This window comes from Acipenser ruthenus, chromosome 2 (genome assembly GCF_902713425.1).
Source record: "Acipenser ruthenus chromosome 2, fAciRut3.2 maternal haplotype, whole genome shotgun sequence".
Classification (NCBI taxonomy): domain Eukaryota; kingdom Metazoa; phylum Chordata; class Actinopteri; order Acipenseriformes; family Acipenseridae; genus Acipenser; species Acipenser ruthenus.
In genome coordinates, this window is record NC_081190.1 from 8,228,078 (window position 1) to 8,246,433 (window position 18,356).

An 18,356-nucleotide genomic window follows, 5' to 3' on the forward strand; every position below is an offset into this window, starting at 1 on the left:
TTTCTTGGCTTCCAGTCGGAACTATTTGGCGGGTGCTCTTTCTTTCAAGTCGGGTTAGGGGGAGAGTAACATCAAGATAGAATAAACCCGAAAATAACATCTGTAAAAAGAAGGACCCCCCTTCCTAGGAACAGTTCACACCTGGAATCGGTAATTAACAGCATCCAGCATGGTAAGTCAGATTCGTTGGAATTTATTCTTAAAGACCGTTGGAACAGAGAAATGTTTTTAAAAACACAGCACGTGGCTCCGTGAAGACTGCTGGGAAGCACGGTGGTGGGACACAGGCCAGTTGTTGACATGTTGTTTATTTTGTAGGTATACAGAGGGATATTGGTGTTTAAAATATGGTGTCTACAATTGAACATACCTATAGTAATATTAATCACGAGAATGCATACCGATACAAACGTGTGTACGTAACATATGCGTAGTGAGCTCGTCACCCAGGCAGTGCTGCCCAGTGTTTGGAATTCAGCATTTACTGGCCCATTATTTCATATATAATTCGTAACATAATGAAAACATTTATTGATTGATTTTCATGTCATTGGTGGGCTCAGTTCTTTTCATTAATGTGTATTGCGGTACTGTCTGTATGCTGAAAAAATAAACTGGTGAGCATATATATTCACCACAGTGATGGGACCGCTTCAACCCTTCTTAAAATTTGTAGTGCCCCGTCGCTATGTTAAAAATAGTTTTTACATAACCGCATTGTATCTGAGTTGTAAGCTTAATGTATTAACATGTATTTAGTGTAACAAGACAATGCCAAATTGTAGTTTGTGTTTGAAGTGTGCATTTAACTCCCTACTGCAAACAGCAAAGGTAACAGGCATCTACCCGTTAGTTTGAATGATATCTTTAACTATATTGTTATAACTTACTCTAATGTATCAAATTACATGAATACAGCTTGTGTTGTGATTTTTCTTTTTCAAAGAAATGTATTTGGTACTTAATAGGTTAATGCACAGATTCAAGAAAACCGGGTGCGTTCACGGAGATCATTCTGCGCCGATTCTGTGCAGAATCTGACCAGTTTAGCCAATGATCTTCTAAGAATGATCTGCGTGAACACACCCATTGGCTAAATTGATCAGATTCTGCACAGAATGATCTCCGTGAACGCAACCACCATTTCAGCCATCTGCAAGATACAGCCTTCAATAGCTCAGCCAATCATGTCAGTATTTGAGTCCCAACAACGGAAGTATATAAGGAATGTAAACAAACTGTACGCTGTTACCAAGTTCTGCTTTCTGATTAATTAATATAAACCGTGAAAGAATCTAGTAACTAATTATGCACCTGTTTTATTAGACTTCAAAATGTATGGTCTGTATGCAACATTGCATATTTTCTGTATGAAAAAGTTACAAACGAGAGGAGGCTATTCAGCCCATAAATGCTTGTCTGGTTCCTAGTAACTAATTTATTAAGAGCTTTGTTTAGTTGCTTCTTGGAGTGAAGTACCTTATTTCTCAATGTTAGTCAATTTGTTTGAGACAAAACAAATGGATTCATACTTAAGATAACCATTTAAGGGCCACTACAAACAGTACTGTAGTTTAATGTGTAATATCTACAAAATGTGAAGTTTTAGCATGTCACAATTGTGCCCTGATCCTTTTTTGAAATGTATCCCTTTTTGAAACATGTCCCTTTGTGTAGAAATTTATATATTCTCACTTGGCTGTTTTTGTAAAAAATTACATGGTCTCATGTGACTATTTTTATTATGATTTACACTTCCGGTCAAAAGTTTTAGAACACCCCCATTTTTCCAGTTTTTATTGAAATTTAAGCAGTTCAAGTCCAGTGAATAACCTGAAATGGTACAAAGGTAAGCGGTAAACTGCCAGAGGTTAAAAAAAAAAGTTTAGGTTACCAAAAACTGAAAAATAATGTACATTTCAGAGTAATACAAAAAGGCCTTTTTCAGGGAACAAGTAATGGGTTAACAACTTACAGCTGTTCTGCAGCAATGGAAGTAAATTAAGCCTTGAAAGTTGATGCTAACAATTCCTACAGGTGTCCCAACTTTTGTTGATTACTTACAAACCCTCTGTCTGTATAAAAGCAGTGTTGGAACAGACTGTGTTACTACACCCTCTTAAGCATTATTTGGACAGTATTGTACTGCAGGAAGTAGTATATTGCTCTCATAATGGCGAGAAAAAGGCAATTAACAAAGGAAGACAGACAGACCATTATAACCCTTAAAAGTGTAGGTCTTTCCTTTAGAGAAATTGCAAAGAAAGCCAAGGTGTCAGTGAGTACAGTTTCCTACACCATCAAAAGGCACTTGGAAACTGGAGGAAACTCTGACAGGAAGAGGTCTGGCAGACCCAAAGCCACAACAGAATCAGAAGACAAGTTTCTGAGAGTCAACAGCTTGCGTGATAGGAGGCTCACAGGACAACAGCTTCAAGCACAGCTTAACACTGGTCGAAGTAAGCAAGTCTCAGTTTCAACTGTGAAGAGAAGACTTCGAGCTGCAGGTTTGACAGGTCGAGTGGCAGTAAGAAAGCCATTGCTAAGATGGCAAAATAAGAAAAAGAGGCTTGCCTGGGCCATGAAGCACCGCCAGTGGACTACTGAAGACTGGAAGAAGGTCTTATGGACCGATGAATCAAAATTTGAAATCTTCGGTTCGTCACGCAGGGTTTTTGTACGCCGTCGAGTAGGCGAAAGGATGGTTCCTCGGTGTGTGACACCAACTGTCAAACATGGAGCAGGAAGCGTGATGGTCTGGGGCTCTTTTGCTGGATCCAGAGTCGGCGACTTGCACAGAGTGAGTGGCACCCTGAACCAAAACTGCTACCACAGCATTATGTAGCGCCATGCAATACCCTCTGGTATACGCCTAGTTGGTCAGGGGTTCATCCTACAGCAAGATAATGACCCAAAACATACCTCCAGGCTATGTCAGAACTACCTTAGAAGAAAAGAACAAGACGGTAGGCTTCAAATCATGGAATGGCCAGCACAGTCTCCAGACTTAAACCCCATCGAGCTGGTTTGGGATGAACTGGACAGAAGGGTGAAAGCAAAGCAACCTACAAGTGCAACACATTTGTGGGAAATTCTGCAACAGTGTTGGGAAGAACTTTCCGAACAATATTTGATTTCCATTGTAGAAAGAATGCCACGAGTGTGTTCGGCTGTTATATCTGCAAAAGGTGGCTACTTTGATGAGTCAAAAATGTGGATTAAATTGTTAAACAAAACGATTCCATGATTTCTTTTTTATCTCCAATTGTTTATTTGTTCTATGCTTTAATTTCAGAGTACATTGAGACATTAAACTGCATAAATTTCAATAAAAACTGGAAATATGGAGGTGTTCTAAAACTTTTGACCGGTAGTGTATGTTTTAAAATGTTAAAAAATAGACACTATCATGACTCTAGATAGATAGTTTTTAGTGGGTATACCCATTAAATATGTTTCTCACCATGTTGTGAATTTGCCTCTTGCAGCCGCAGAATGAACACATTGAGTTACACCGCAAGCGGCACGGTTATCGCCTGGACTACCATGAGAAGAAGAGGAAGAAGGAGAGCCGTGAGGCTCACGAGCGCTCGCACAAAGCCAGGAAGATGATCGGTCTGAAGGCCAAACTGTACCACAAACAGCGCCATTCCGAAAAGATCCAGATGAAGAAGACGTAAGTACAGTAGATTCAGTTCACATCAATAACGGTGGTGTGCTTTTTAGTTCTTTCCACATTTATTTGTTTTGTTTTGTTTGTGTGCTTCTGGGAAAAAAATCTAATTGAACAGACTGAACTGATGAAGCTCTATTTCTGACACCTACTGGATACGTGTATGCTGATGCAGTCTATTGAGAAGTAACTGCAGAACATAATTCCTGTTTAAACCAATTTAAATCTCCTTTAATGTGTTTCTATCACCACCTTATTAAGTTTAAGACGCTGGTGCAGTTTAAGAATGTTATGGCTTGTGAATGCTCCACTTTGCTTAACACCCTCTTCATTTCTGCAGCATCAAGATGCACGAACAGAGAAACACCAAGCAGAAGAAGGATGAGAAGACCCCAGAGGGAGCAGTGCCAGCGTACCTGCTGGACAGAGAGGGCCAGTCCCGCGCCAAGGTCCTCTCCAACATGATCAAACAGAAGAGGAAAGAAAAGGCTGTAAGTTTAAAAGACAGAAACTTGCAAAAGAGATGTAATAAATAAGATTGTTTTTTGTTTTCGGGTAACTTACACAGGTTGAATATATTTTGAGGAATTCTGTATTATTTTTGCAAGCTCTATTTATTGACCTCATTTCAAAATAATGACCCCCTTCTCCATACCACCCATCTTATGTAATTTACCAGATACAGCAACCGTAAATGTGGTATTTTTATATCGGTATATATAGACCTATTCTGGATTTGTATGCATGATATATAAATATAAACTGTGCTTTAAAGTAACTGGTTCCATCCGCAGGGTAAATGGGAAGTCCCCCTGCCTAAAGTTCGCGCTCAGGGGGAGACCGAGGTCTTGAAGGTAATCCGCACAGGGAAGAGACAGAAGAAAGCCTGGAAGAGAATGGTCACAAAAGTCTGCTTTGTGGGCGAAGGATTCACTCGCAAGCCTCCCAAGTACGAAAGGTTCATCAGACCTATGGTAAGATGCACAGCAGTTTATGGTTTGTGATAAAGCAATCTTAAAATGACCAAGACTAAAAAAAGAAAAAAAAATACCTGTCATTAGAATAAGATCTTTCTCACAAGTCCCTTACGTTTTTGTTGTAGAAAGTTCGCATTTATTTAGGCTTTAGTTTCACTTTTATTTTGGTGAAACCCGTTTATCTTTGCCGTAACTCTGAGAGCGAGGATAAACCACTCATTTTCTCTACTTCACTTCTAGGGTTTACGTTTCAAGAAGGCACATGTCACACATCCAGAACTGAAAGCCACATTCTGCCTGCCGATTCTAGGGGTGAAGAAGAACCCCTCCTCCCCTCTGTACACAACCCTGGGGGTAATAACCAAAGGAACCGTCATTGAGGTCAACGTCAGCGAACTGGGCCTGGTCACTCAGGGAGGCAAAGTGATCTGGGGTAAGTGATGAGGTTGTGCTTTGAAATTGGTATAGTTTCTTTTTCTTATGATGTATTTGAGTGTATAAAGCCAGCTATCCTTGTGTGACCCCCTTTACTAATTCAGTTTTCAGTATTACACTTTGTTTGATGTGCTAGTCACATGGGGAGATTAGAGGGGAGCACTGTAGGTTTATTCATTACGAAGCTAGTAATGCTGAAGTGACACTTGAAAATTGCATTATTATGATAAGGATATAGCTATTTTTTGTTATTACAGAACTGTTTCACACAAATGTAATCTTCTTTGAAATAAAAAGAAAAGAATCAGGGTTCATGTCATGTCAACCCCGATTCTTTTTATTTCAAAGAAATAATTCTTGTTTCAGTAGTTTTGTAAAAATAAACAAATGTGTTTTGTTTTCTTTTCTTTCATTTTAGGTAAATATGCCCAAGTTACAAATAACCCTGAAAATGATGGATGCATTAATGCAGTTTTGCTTGTATAAGAATACTCTGCCTTTAAGAACTGTGCCACATGTGCAGGGACCAGGACTTGAAATAAATACCCCAACAAAGATTCTGGAGGATCGGAATGGGTTTTGTGTGTGAAGATTGACACCATCCCTTTGGGAAGCAGTGACTGGGACATCCCATACAACGGGTCTTAATGACTATCATATTGGTGACCGTTTCACAGTGATCTCAGTAACTATCATATTGGTGACCGTTTCACATTGATTTGTACTGTGTTCATAGCAACATAATAAAATATAACACTGTTCACATATTGTTTACTTTGCAGTGATACTCTGATTAAATCTTGTAACTAACTATGTCTTCATATGTTAGACTAGTTTACAGTTTCCATTGGGCTACTATTGTAATTATCACATTATTTAAAGGAAAATTATATATATATATTTGTCAGTTTGGGCATTTAAAGATTACAAGTTGTGAGTCCCTTAGCATATTTGTTCATTAACACACTGGGAGAACTGGACTGGTTCATTTGCTTTTAACATATGACTGAAAGTGTGTTTATGTAAGGTTAAATCACATTCTAGCTGGTTGCCTTTATTCTTCCCTAGGGGCAGCTAGTTTCACGTTGCAGGTTGAGCGTAAAATAAATATATTTTTACATTGAGAAAATAGCCATTAAATAGGTATGGGAACATGCTCTGATGTTAGGTTGTAATAACATTCCTCATTCCACTCCAACCATGTGGCAATGCCACTTCCCATCTCTAGTTAGCCCCAACTAAATGAAGAGCAAGTGAGGCGGTCAGAATTGACAGAGTTTAGCGTTGTCTGGACAAGCTCAAATCACTGCAAAGCAAGGTACAGGCAGATTTAGAGAAAAATCAAAACTGGAAAAAAAACACAATGAACAGGAGTCATCACCAAGAAAAAAATAAAGTTTAATCCCTACCAGAGTACAATGTTTCAAATTAGTGTTCAAAAATGATCATCAAACACTATTCAAATAACGCACATTATTGCCAAGGCAACAGTTCCATTTATACCAAAAACGTAATGCTAATAAACTTTAGAATATTTTGGGTATAAAACCAGAGTAGAACTGTGACTGTTTAAAATGTCTTGCAACATAGACTGCATTTGAACCCAATAGCAATATGAACATTAAGGATGGGCACGGTGGCTGCAATCTGATTGTGTTCTTGACCTATAGAAATCACATTTCCTCTGAATGCCTTAATTTCAAATTTAACTGTAGTAGAATCATTTTAATGTGTAGTGCGTGGGTATTTATTATGGTGGTGGAGCCCTTCATATTTCTCTTTTCAATGCTGTGAATAAAGTTTGTTTGAGGAATCTAAACCAATGGACCCAAGAGAAAGGTTGGCAGTGAAAATATCTATTTATTTCTCTGAACAAATTTTATTCACTGTATAGAAAGAAGGCAAGACAATTTTATTGAACTTTCCTTTTCATTGATCTTCTAGGGAAAACCTTTTTTTGTTGTATAGCTTGTCCGAAATAATTCTGTGCTGTGTGGGGTTTTCCCTTTTGTGTTTTTTCAAGATGTGCCGATTGCATCAATTAGAAGTGACCTGTTCTGTGTAACAAACCTGTATCTGAAAGGAAGTGCATATAGAACAGGGTCCGACATATTTGTAGGCTTGTTTGTGTAACATCACCAGTAATATGCCAACTTGCCCACCCCGGGTAGGAATATATTGGTATACTTTTACAAGACTGACAATTGTGTCACAGTGAGGTAATCACAAATTTGAGCAAGCTCAATTTACACATACAGTCAGCGCCATCTAATCGGGATTTCTGCTTAAACGCGATACAACTCTGGGTGACGGTTCTTCCCAGTGCTATTTATGTCGTCACTTTGTTTAACTGGGATACAGTATTTTCAAATGATGAAATGACAGCCGTTTATTCAGGATATTTTTCCTTCTCTTAGTAAAGCAGCGCTGACTGTACTACGACATCACCTGTACACACCTGGGTTCTAATTCAAGTAAACATCAAAACAATTTTCGATCACCAGGTTAATCTTAGTATTTATAAAAAGATCCAATATTACGTATTCTTACAACAGCTAAAAAAAAAAAAAGTTGGTTATTCTAACATACAATTAAGTTTAATGTGGTGGTTTTTTGATAAATCCAATGACTGAATTTGAGTTAAATTTAAATGTTATACAATATAAATGTATTTACTGAACTGCTGCCTTTTCTCTGGCATTTTAGATTTGTGTTTTGGGTAGACCTTAAATACAATTCCATATTCGATACAAATTCTATGATATATGACTAATCAATCATTCAGATCCTAATGGGTCAATTCAAAGAAAATGTTCAGATGAAAACCCCTCATTTCAATGGATACAATCAGACATGGATTTAAAACCTAAAAACACAAGCGGCACAAAAAGAATGTGTCAAAATGACCATGTCCTGACCAAGAACAGAACAGAACAGAACACAACAGAACAGTGCTTTGCCTATTCAATTCTTCTAGGGTTTCTTATTTTGACACACACACACACACAAAAATAAACCACAGTATACATAAAGCATTTGTGCAGTTGGACAACAGCACATACTGATATGCTAATGCTTTCCATGTATTCATGAAGGTTGGTCATGACGAATGGGAAAAGGCAAGCAACGCTAGGTAAAAATATTGATGAAGTAAAGTATTCAGTCTCCCAACGAATTAATCAAAATAATGCCTTGCTGCTGATTTTGATTTCCTCATTTCTACTCCCACAAACCGGACACTGCCCAGTGCTAGACTTATCCCCAGCTGTATCTTCACCAGCACAGCACAAGCCCACCCATTATGGAATGCCCCTGCCTATGGGTGAACACACATTGCAGCTGTGGGGGTGTTAGAACAGATAGCTCTTTGCACCCTGATTAGAAACTCACTGTACCGTGTACAAGATGGTAAACAAGACAGCATGTATCCTGCTTGCCAGAAATAACACATTTCTTACATTGTTAGTTGCCTTTTATGAACACCTAAGAACAATGAATCCACATGAAATGAATCCAACGTCACAAGACCATTCGAGATTCGTCCATTCTTTGAGCTTTTTATACACTAACGAGTCTGACATATTCATAGTTCTTACCCTCAGAATATTATTAAAAGCTGAGAAATCCCAAACCAAATGGTTCTACCAAAAGAAGAACCATTACATGGCTGACAACATTTCTTAAAACACCTTTAAACTTTCCCTTGCTAAACAAACTACAGCAAAATCAATGCCTACCCTTAAACAATGTCAAATAAAAAAATGCATTACGAATGTCTTCTCAACTAACAAGACAATATTGGTCACGCATGGAAGAACGACAAGGCTAGTGAAGCTGACAGTTTTTGTGCTTTGACAATAAATACCAAATGAATACGGAAGTCTAAACTGCGCAAACAAAGTCTAAACTAACCAAACAAAGGATGTATACCTACTTATACTCTGGATGAAGACAACAACCAATTCTAGCATTCAAATAGACTAATTTTTACGAATTACAATGCTGCACTTAAGTGAATATAAAATTCCTTGGTTACATTTGGGAAAGGGATTTTTTTTTTTTGTACTTAAAAAAATCAAAGTGTTTAAAAAAGTGTTCAGTTTTGCAGTGTTATAGAAATGAAAAAAAAAATCCAGTAAAATCCTGTACCCAATGCCAATTACACCTCATTTGAAAATATCATTCGCTGATTTGCTGATGCTCCGTCAATGTGTTTTATTTTTTTAAGTGGAAGTCTTGCTGCGTTTCTTAGTTGGGCCCCTGCTCGCTTTAGCCTTCCTCCTCAGAACTCTCCTGTCCACAACGGGAGGCTCGCTCTCTGCCTCGTCCGAGTTGCTCTCGACAGCCTTTTCCTTGGAAGCCGGTGTCGAATCCTGCTCTGGTTGTTCCTCCGGCTCCTCGTCTGGCTCTTTCACTTGGTCCTTCTGTTCCTCCATCTGTGGCTGGAAAGACACGTCTTTGAGTTCCACCAACAGCAGCGTATCCTGACTCAGGTCCATTGGGGTCTGAAGTTCCTGTTCGGCTTCATTGTCATTGTAACTTTCCTCTGGTTTCTCCTCAGCCACCTCAGTTTCAGCTATTCCAGCAGTTTCAGTAGCTTCCTCAGTTGTCTCTTCTGGTTGCTTTGAGTTCACAGCTCTGTCATGCACAATTTCCTCACAGGGCTCTGCTGTGGTGTCGTCAGGAGATTCCGGGGCAGCCTCTTTGTCCCCCACAGGCCCCCCGTTCTCTGTGTCTCCCTCTGGGGAGGCAGCTTCCTGCTCGTGTGTCTCCTCAGGAGATTCTACATCCACTTCATCCACTTCCCCCTGCAGAATGGAAATGGAAACCCATAATTAGTGTCCTAAAAAAAGGGTCACCATTTTGATGGTCTTGATACCAAATCTCGCAGGATTATAACTTCCTAACAAATTGCTGTAACAATTTTTACCTCACATCAAAGGCACTAAAAAAGGTTTAAAAAATGTATACATATAAAGAAAAAAGACTGTCGTCTGTGGCCTTATATTTTTTAATTTATATTTTTATAAATTAATCTTGTTACTGCTTATTTAAAGACTAGCCAGTAAGAAACCTGTTAATGTATATTCCAAAGCCTAGTGATTCTGGAACGTTGTCACACTGGCTTACACATCAGGTATCTCATTTCTGAGAGGAAACAGAAGAAAGCTATATTCAGAGCTCTTGTTAAGGATTCTCCACCTCGTCTCGTGTGTCTTCCTGCGCTGGCTCATCTGCAGCCTCTGTGACGCCTGCCTCCTGCTCCACGCTGTCAGACTGGACGATCAACGCCGTGTCCGAATGCTCTTTGTCCACCGCCTCCTCAGCCCCTGAAGATGTCTGGGTCAGCTCATCGGTCACTTCCCCGTTGACGGGCTCCACGTCAGGCTTTTTTAACAGCTCGGCTTCCTAGAAAAACACAAGTGTTAGACAGAAATACTGGTAAATTATGAATTACTCCTAGAACTAAACTGTTACTGAAGAACAAAGATTTTCAACATCAGAAATCAAATCTTTTGTTTTTGTACCTCCCTTCAGCCCCTCTTTTATGAATTTACTTGGGGCTTATGGATTTAGTGATCATGAAAAGTAATGGACACAGTTACTGGCTACAGTCAGCACACACTGTGAGAGCTTCCCCTATATCCTCAAGCTTGACCTAAACTTACTCCGTTACTGCCCGCTGTGCGATGGTTTTGTAGTGTGCAATAATGTCCACTAGGGGCAATGCTGAGACAATCAAACTAACGGTAATTGAACTTGAACCTCATTCTACTTCAAGATGATCTGGATTCAAATGCACCCTGACAGCTGGAAAGGAAAGGTGCTCTCCCAACACAGTCATGTATTAAAGTGCTCTTGTTTTACACACTCCTTTATTATTCCTATTTAACAATATATACAGTATAGTAAAGGGCACTCTTAAATAGCTGTTGCTTTTCACCAACTCAAGTTCAGAGTAGCTCGTAAGCCATTGGGTCAAAAGCCATGCTCTGACCTCTCGTGGAATGGATATCAGCTTTTACTGTAGATTTACATTTCACACAATTTAGTACAATCAAGTCCGCTTGATATCACACTCTGCTTATTATCATCACATTGAAACATCCTGGCCAAACTATAATGGGATTCAAAGTAAACAAGCTCCTGATAATTTCACTTTGGTTAATGTCACACTCCGCTTAATATCACTGAAATGTAACATTCATACAATTGATTTCCACCACACTTAATATCCCTTCAAAATGCCTGCATCTACTGTCCTGTATTTTGACACATTCAGTGTACAACGTCCTCGACAGCCTTGTGGTCACAGGATCACCCAGCTTGACTCATGGAGATCACAAGTGTGTGTTCAGTGTTATTTTGACCATTGTATATTAAAATTAAAAAGTCGCTGAAATAATTGCCAAGAAAGGAGAGAGAAAAAAACAAATAAACTCTCACTTTCACATTTTCTTTGCACCCGTCAATGACCTCAACGATTCTTAAAATCAGGAATGCAATTCTGGACAGCTCTCAAGTGGCTTCTACCACTGAAAGAAAGCATACAGGACAGTATGAGGAGCTAGAAGAGAACTTCAATTGGTTTCAATGTGTGCGTGGTGGTTTGGTTTGCTAGACTGTTGAACTCCTGATCATGTCACTCCGCTTATTGTCACAATGCATGCTAAGTCCCTTTGCAGGGATATAAAGCAGGTTATCAGAAGGTGTGTTTGAGTCTCAGCCCCTCACCAGCTCCTCCTGCTCCTCCTCCTCTCCCTTTGCTTCCTCCAGTGTCTCCTCAGGTTCTGCCTCAGGTTGGTGTGTTTGTGGTTCCTCAGCTTCCTCGTCTGGTTCCTCCTCCACGGGGGTTTCTGCTGCAGCTTCCACGGGTTCAGAACTTGAAGTAGTAAAAAAACAAGACAGAAACCCTCTATGAGCAAGTCCTCCGCTGTAGTATACAGCTTCTTAACCATAACTTGAACCAAGAGATGTGTACAGCTGTGGGACATCCAACCTTCTGGACTGTCTGTGCTGTCAGCCGTCCTGTACAATAAAAAAACATTGCACACCTGTGTATGGGTCTTGTTCTAACTTTTGATAACACCATATTAAAATATGCAAGTATCTTTCAGCACTTAAAAAAATCTTTAAATGACGTTCTATCCACCTCCAGGCCATTTCAGATGCATTGTATTTGTTAAAAATGTTATCTGCAAGGGCTCCCGAGTGGCGCATCCAGTAAAGGCACTCCGCGTGGAGTGCAGGATGCACCCTACAGCCTGGAGATCGCAGGTTCTAATCCAGGCAATGTCATTGCCGACCGTGACCGGGGGATCTCAGGGGGCGGCGCACAATTGGCCGAGCGCCACCCGGGTAGGGAGAGCTTAGGTCTGCAGTTTAATCCACGGTTCACCGCGCACCAGCGACCCCTGTGGCTGATAGGGCGCCTGCGGGTCTGCAGTGGAGCCATTCAGATCTGTGTTATCCTATAGGTCTGATGGCTTCGCTGTGGATCCGCAGTGCGAAAAATGACAGATTGGCAGGAACACCTTTTGGAGGACGCGTGTTTCAGCCTACTTTTCCCGAGTCGCCCGGGGGGTTGCAGCGGTGAACCGGAATTAATAACAACACAACTGGCGATTCTAAATTGGGGAGAAAACTGGGTAAAAATCATTGGCAATGACTAAAAAAAAAAAACACGATTACCAAGAAACTCAAAAGTAGAAGCTGTACAATTTGAATTGATTGAGGACACACAGTACACATGTTTGTATAACAGAATATCAGCATGATGTCCTATAACTCTATTATATACTGATTTATTATTAATACACAAGTTAAAAATCCAGCCTAATCATATCCACTAATGCCACACAGATCTTAAACTTGGAAATGACTGTCTTAATCAAAATACCTCAGCTAGTCCTAAACAAACGCTTGCTACCTGATAGTCCTGTCTGGAGGTGTTGGCTGTGGAGCGCTTATTTTAGCCTCCTCCTCCTCCTCCTCCTCCTCCTCCTCTTCTCTTAATCTCTTCCTCCTGTAGTGACTGCTCCTGGTGCGCGTTGACACAGGCGTGTTTGCAGAATCTGCAAACAAGGATGCAGCCGTTTAGAATCCAATCACTCAAACTCATGAGGCTGTAACGCAAGACAGAACTTTTAAGAAACATTAGGTTGCCACCCCATTGGAACCTTTTAGCAGCAACTACACTTCATTAAGAGTGCCAACACCAATTTCATTAAGAGTGTGCCGTAGATCTCACACTCAGAATGTCAATGACAAAGAAGTCTATGTGTTTAAACCACAACAGAATCTACATACACAGCTTATGTTCGTATCAGCCTTTCGTCTGTTTTTATATTTAGATTTAATGGCTTATAATATGTTTCTAAGACAGGTGGCTGCCTGTAATAAAGTTCACAGTGAACTTTCTCTTGCACTCTTTGTGTGTCAGAGCCTGACAAAGCAAAGAGTGTGCTTGAGAAATGCACTCTCAACTAGACTGGAGGTAGCCACCAAACACCTAGAAACACTCAGAGTAGGCTTTGACCCATTCATTTATCTGTAATGAAGGCATTCACTGAAATGTTGTTCTACCAGAGTTTGCTTCTTATAGGTTTTCCTCAAAATCTATAAGTATTTGAAGTTACAGATGAGTTAAATAACTGAGCATACTTAATTGTTTTCAAAACTGTAGGGCACTTTGTAAAAAGAGCTTTTAAGAAATGAAACAGTAATTTGAGCTGACTAGTGTTATTTTCTGTGTTACAGGTTGGTTTATGCCTGGTGAACATTTTTGGAATATTTAAAAAATTGTTTTGCAGGTTCAACAAGAACTTTTACATTACTCCTGCCTGGTTCTGTACAAAAAACATGTTGAACCGATTGGGAGTCTCAAATGTATACAAGCTTTTGGGCCAACAAAAAAAAAATACTTGCGTTCTAAAACAATCTCTGTACTGTTCATCTGTTCTTCATCCTTTGCTGGTTCTACCTGAAAGTTAAAGTTACAGCAAATTAATTTAGGACTCTAAAAATGGTTTACTGATAAGCTGTATTACTAAGCTAAGGGAACACCAGGGAAGACTTGGGGATTTGATACTGCAAAATCGCCTGGATCACATTAAGTGTCGTATGCATTTGACATAAGATTAATTGTGAATGTACAACATTTGATTTGTAATCGAAAATAAATAACAAAGTGCTTGCCTTTACTTGTTATAGATATCCGCATGTCCCTGACACGTTGTGCTAATGAGTGCTCATGTTTTACACAAAGAAAAGTTGTAGTGTTATAGGAAACTGTAAGGCTTGCAGTTTCATGAATATCAAACCTTTATTTAATTTTTTAAATAACTCATGAGCAAAATAAGTGTACATTTTTAATAAAACTGAATTCCGAGTTACATTTTAGATAATCTAAAGTTGCAATGAGAGCTGCATTTAAGCACAAAAACCAACCCCTGCCTCGTCAGAGTTCTGCTGTGCTTCTGTTTCCATCCCTGCCTCGTCAGAGTTCTGCTGTGCTTCTGTTTCCATCCCTGCCTCGTCAGAGTTCTGCTGTGCTTCTGTTTCCATCCCTGCCTCGTCAGAGTTCTGCTGTGCTTCTGTTTCCATGAGCTCTTCAGATTCGACGGGTTCACTCTCAGATACAGCCTGAGGCAAAGACTCTTCTCTCACAGCTTGGTGTGTTTCTTAAAAGATATCAGAGGCAATCACACGTTTAGAAAGCAGCAATAAACATAAAATAGTAAAAATACCCTACAATAGAACCAGTTTCAGTCATTAATGGTCACTTTTCTGGGTTGATCGGTTCCATACCGGTTTGAAACTCCCAAACAAATCAAATCGCACACCTCTTAACCCCACACACGTTATAAAGTGAGATGCAATCTTGCCTTTCAGAGCAAGGGCTTGGATTCTGCTGGATAAGCGGACTCTCTGGAACAAGACTCCGATTCCTTCAACTTCCCAGAGCAGGTCCTGGTCTCCTGGGTACTTGTCCAGGTACTGTGCACACACTGAGGAGACAAGGACACAGAGGATGAACCTCCATCCAGTTCTTAAATATCAGGATGATCTGCCAGTCTTCAGACACAGTAGCACAACTCCTCTCAATAACTTGCGCTGAAGAATGCCCTGACCATTTGGATTTATTGGGCAGGCCATACACAATTGAGGGGCGTTACAAAAGTACCATTCATTGACACTGCAGAGCTCCCGGTCCCTGTTAACCCAGGCCAGCTTTACCTTTGTACATGGCAGGCGAGAGTGGGTATCTCAAGCCCAGAGTGTCCTCTGTAAAGCAGTTGACGAAATCTTCCAGAATCTGTATGCCATGTCCCTTGCCACGGTGCTGCTTCCTCAGGAATATGGAGTCCAGGACTGGGAGCTGGTAGCACAGGGTGAGGAAGCTGCTGCACAGGCTTCCTGCATTACACAAAACATGGGCAGACAGACAGATAGAGTAGAGAGGACCTGTGATGCACTGGAACCCCGTTTCCCATTCCCTCTGGGTATGTGTCAAGAGAAGCATTGTAAAGAGAAGGCCCTTTGGCTGACCTAGACTTCATTGAATGCACCATAGAAAGGTAAAGAGGCAGCTGAAAAATGTAATTGGAAGCTGCATTCTCTTTGAGAGTGTGTGTTGTTTTTTTTCTAGGAATGCACAAAATACAGGAAAAAATATCCTCTGTCAGGAAGCACAGTTCAATGTGTTTCTCGTAAAAAGAAAATTTTTCTTAAGCTGAATACCAGCACATTTCTAAAATACCAAGGTTTATTACATTGTGGGCTTTGTAATCTGTAACATCCTTTACTCTGCCAATATTTTTTTTTGGCTTCAAAACTGAAACTTTGTTGCTCCAGACCGCTTAATAATATCTTTCATTCAAGTGTGTGCACAGGACAATGCTGCCAATTTCAACCTAATTAAACACATGGTCATTTCCACTCCTCCACTAGTTCCTGCAATCACATGCGTTACCTTCAGGTTTGACCGAATAAAATCCAACAGCCTCTCCATCTTTCCAGAGAATTTTAGCAAAATCGGTTTGACTGTGACAAAGGAACGGAACCTGGCTGGTGGTCATTTCCCGGGCTCTGTAAACAATGCGATTGAGGACATACAGAACTATCCTCTCCCCCAGTGATCTCACCTACAAACACACAAAACAGTACAGAGCTGTGTTAGCACCAGGGACCTACAGGGAAGCCTGCCTTCATTGAAAACGAACACAATATTTACAGGACATGAAAGGGATTGATATTTGTTCTTGTACATCTGGTCCTTTCTCTATTTCATGTTCTGTTTAAGATGCAGGAGTTGCAGCTAGACTAGTTCATGCTGGGAGAAACGTTGGAACAATACAGTGTGAAAGAACACCTAAATATGAACCAAAGAACACCAGCAACTTAGGACTGCTGTTGACCCATAAACCATGGGTTTCCATTACCAATGAAAATGGCATACATTCTACTGTACATATAAATACCCCCTACAAAGCAGTTATTTTGCGAGATTGAAACATTTTCAACACAACTGAATAAGGAAAAGTGGAGAATCCTGGCCTCTGTGGACCAGCTGAGATTCCCATATTTACCTTCACCAGTCCCTTTCGAGAGGGGACTGAGGTTTTTAAGATATCTTCTACAGCCCACCACTGCTCAGCCAAATACAGGGCAGCAGCTGGGAATATAAAAACAGGGAACCCGGCAGTGCGTTCAGACAAACTAAAACAAATCGATCATATTTAATTATCACAGATTTAATCAGCATGGAATAGACAAGTTTGAGACAAAACATTGTAAACACAAGTCACTGCTAATAGTGAGTTGGGCTGCTAAGGCCAGCAAGGAAGGCACTGATTGGACGAGACTGCCAGGTCTTTAAAATGCTTCCCTCTAATTCACTAACTTAGGGGTTGAAACCTGCTCCTACTGTACTATCAGCCCTCTATCGGAGATGTGCATTTGATATATTATAGAATACATGCCAGGGATGCCATCTACACTGCAAAATCTGTCATATGAGGGACATACTATTTACTGAAATGTGCACGTTCTATGCATTAGGAGTTTCTAGCGTGTTGTTCAATCCCTGAACATGCTGCTGGAGATACAAAGGGAAAGATATTAACCAAACAGTTTACCTGTGAATTGGTCCTCTGGTGCAAAGAGAGCCAAGACTTTGTGCTTCAGATCGGCTCCGTACAGAGGCACATAGCCAACAGAGGAAAGACTCAGGGGAATCTATGAATTACAATAAGGGTATTGTCAGCCTAGGCAACACAATAAACCACACAGGAATACAAATCAACAGTTAAGTGTTTACAGTTCAGTCTTGTAATTAAATTGTAATTACAGTAGTGAGCACAATTGAATCAGCTGCACTTCATTAGTCCTGCCACCAGGTAGCAAAAGAGAGCAAAAATGTATTAAACAAAACAGCAGGGAGTGCTGTGGACTTAAAGACTAAGCTGTATGTCAGGGCTTCCCAACCCTGTGTCTTCTGGTTTTCATTCCAACTGAGCTCTCAATTACTTCACTAAACCTTTAATTGAACAAATAATTTGCTTAATTAGAATTAAAACACAGAAGACACATGGGGTACCCAGGACCAGGGTTGGGAACTACTGCTCTATGCTGTAGCTTCCTACACAAACGTGAACCATGAGATGCACAGCATCCATTTCAGCTTACAAACAGAGGTGGGGTTCAACAGACAGTCTTCTTGTAAAAATGAAAAGCATTTTACACAATCTCTCCTGCTTGTGTGTGTCTTTATTCTTACAATATGTAATTCGCTTTTACCTGTGAAAAAAAATCTTCCATTTACATTGGACAAGACCCAAGCTATTTTTTCTGTATATCTGCCTTTACCTGGTTTGAGCTTGCATGGGGAATCCTAAGTGCTGGGACTGAACACCCTTGCTCAGAATCAGATAGAGAGAAACAATGATAATAACTCTATTGTAAATCTGTGGTGCAGGAATAACAGCTAAATATGATGGCATCTGCTTTCTACTGAGACCCGTACAAAAGCAGACAATGCTTTGTCTAATTCATTAAAGCGCCTTTCCACTGAAGCGCCTTTTCAATGGCCTGAGCATTACTTACAAGCAGGCAAACTGTGCATCAGCGTGTGCAAACATTTTCATTACTGCAATTCATGAGGCAGCAATAAACCGAAGGGGAGAGGACCTCAGCTCCTGGCTGAGACACATTGATGATGCTGGAATGTGGTAAGAATGACGAGAGGAATTACAGAATTTCACCCAAAA

At 40.3% G+C, this 18,356-nt stretch overlaps 2 protein-coding genes across 3 annotated transcripts in view; one reads left to right on the forward strand and one right to left on the reverse strand.

Moving 5' to 3' along the window:
- Positions 1 to 19: 19 nt before the first annotated feature.
- LOC117403742 (ribosome biogenesis protein NSA2 homolog) lies at positions 20 to 5,846 on the forward strand. The gene is made up of 6 exons (XM_034006113.3): positions 20 to 172; positions 3,489 to 3,676; positions 4,014 to 4,164; positions 4,468 to 4,647; positions 4,891 to 5,083; positions 5,504 to 5,846. Exons 1-6 carry the CDS (start codon positions 170 to 172, stop codon positions 5,569 to 5,571), a joined length of 783 nt encoding a protein of 260 aa, XP_033862004.1. The 5' UTR covers positions 20 to 169; the 3' UTR covers positions 5,572 to 5,846.
- Positions 5,847 to 6,459: 613 nt separating this feature from the next.
- The window catches only part of LOC117403741 (soluble lamin-associated protein of 75 kDa), a 36,590-nt gene continuing 24,693 nt past the window's right edge, over positions 6,460 to 18,356 (reverse strand). Inside the window, exons 3-13 of one of the 2 annotated variants that reach the window (XM_034006109.3) lie at positions 17,226 to 17,325; positions 16,677 to 16,762; positions 16,061 to 16,232; positions 15,325 to 15,504; positions 14,973 to 15,095; positions 14,536 to 14,768; positions 14,014 to 14,068; positions 13,016 to 13,160; positions 11,821 to 11,968; positions 10,288 to 10,494; positions 6,460 to 9,893 (exon numbers count right to left, since the gene is read on the reverse strand). In XM_034006109.3, coding sequence (XP_033862000.2) covers positions 9,309 to 9,893; positions 10,288 to 10,494; positions 11,821 to 11,968; positions 13,016 to 13,160; positions 14,014 to 14,068; positions 14,536 to 14,768; positions 14,973 to 15,095; positions 15,325 to 15,504; positions 16,061 to 16,232; positions 16,677 to 16,762; positions 17,226 to 17,325 — 2,034 coding nt within the window. In that variant the 3' untranslated portion in view covers positions 6,460 to 9,308. The remainder of the gene's footprint in view (positions 9,894 to 10,287; positions 10,495 to 11,820; positions 11,969 to 13,015; positions 13,161 to 14,013; positions 14,069 to 14,535; positions 14,769 to 14,972; positions 15,096 to 15,324; positions 15,505 to 16,060; positions 16,233 to 16,676; positions 16,763 to 17,225; positions 17,326 to 18,356) is intronic. The other variant, XM_034006110.3, reaches the window with a different exon arrangement.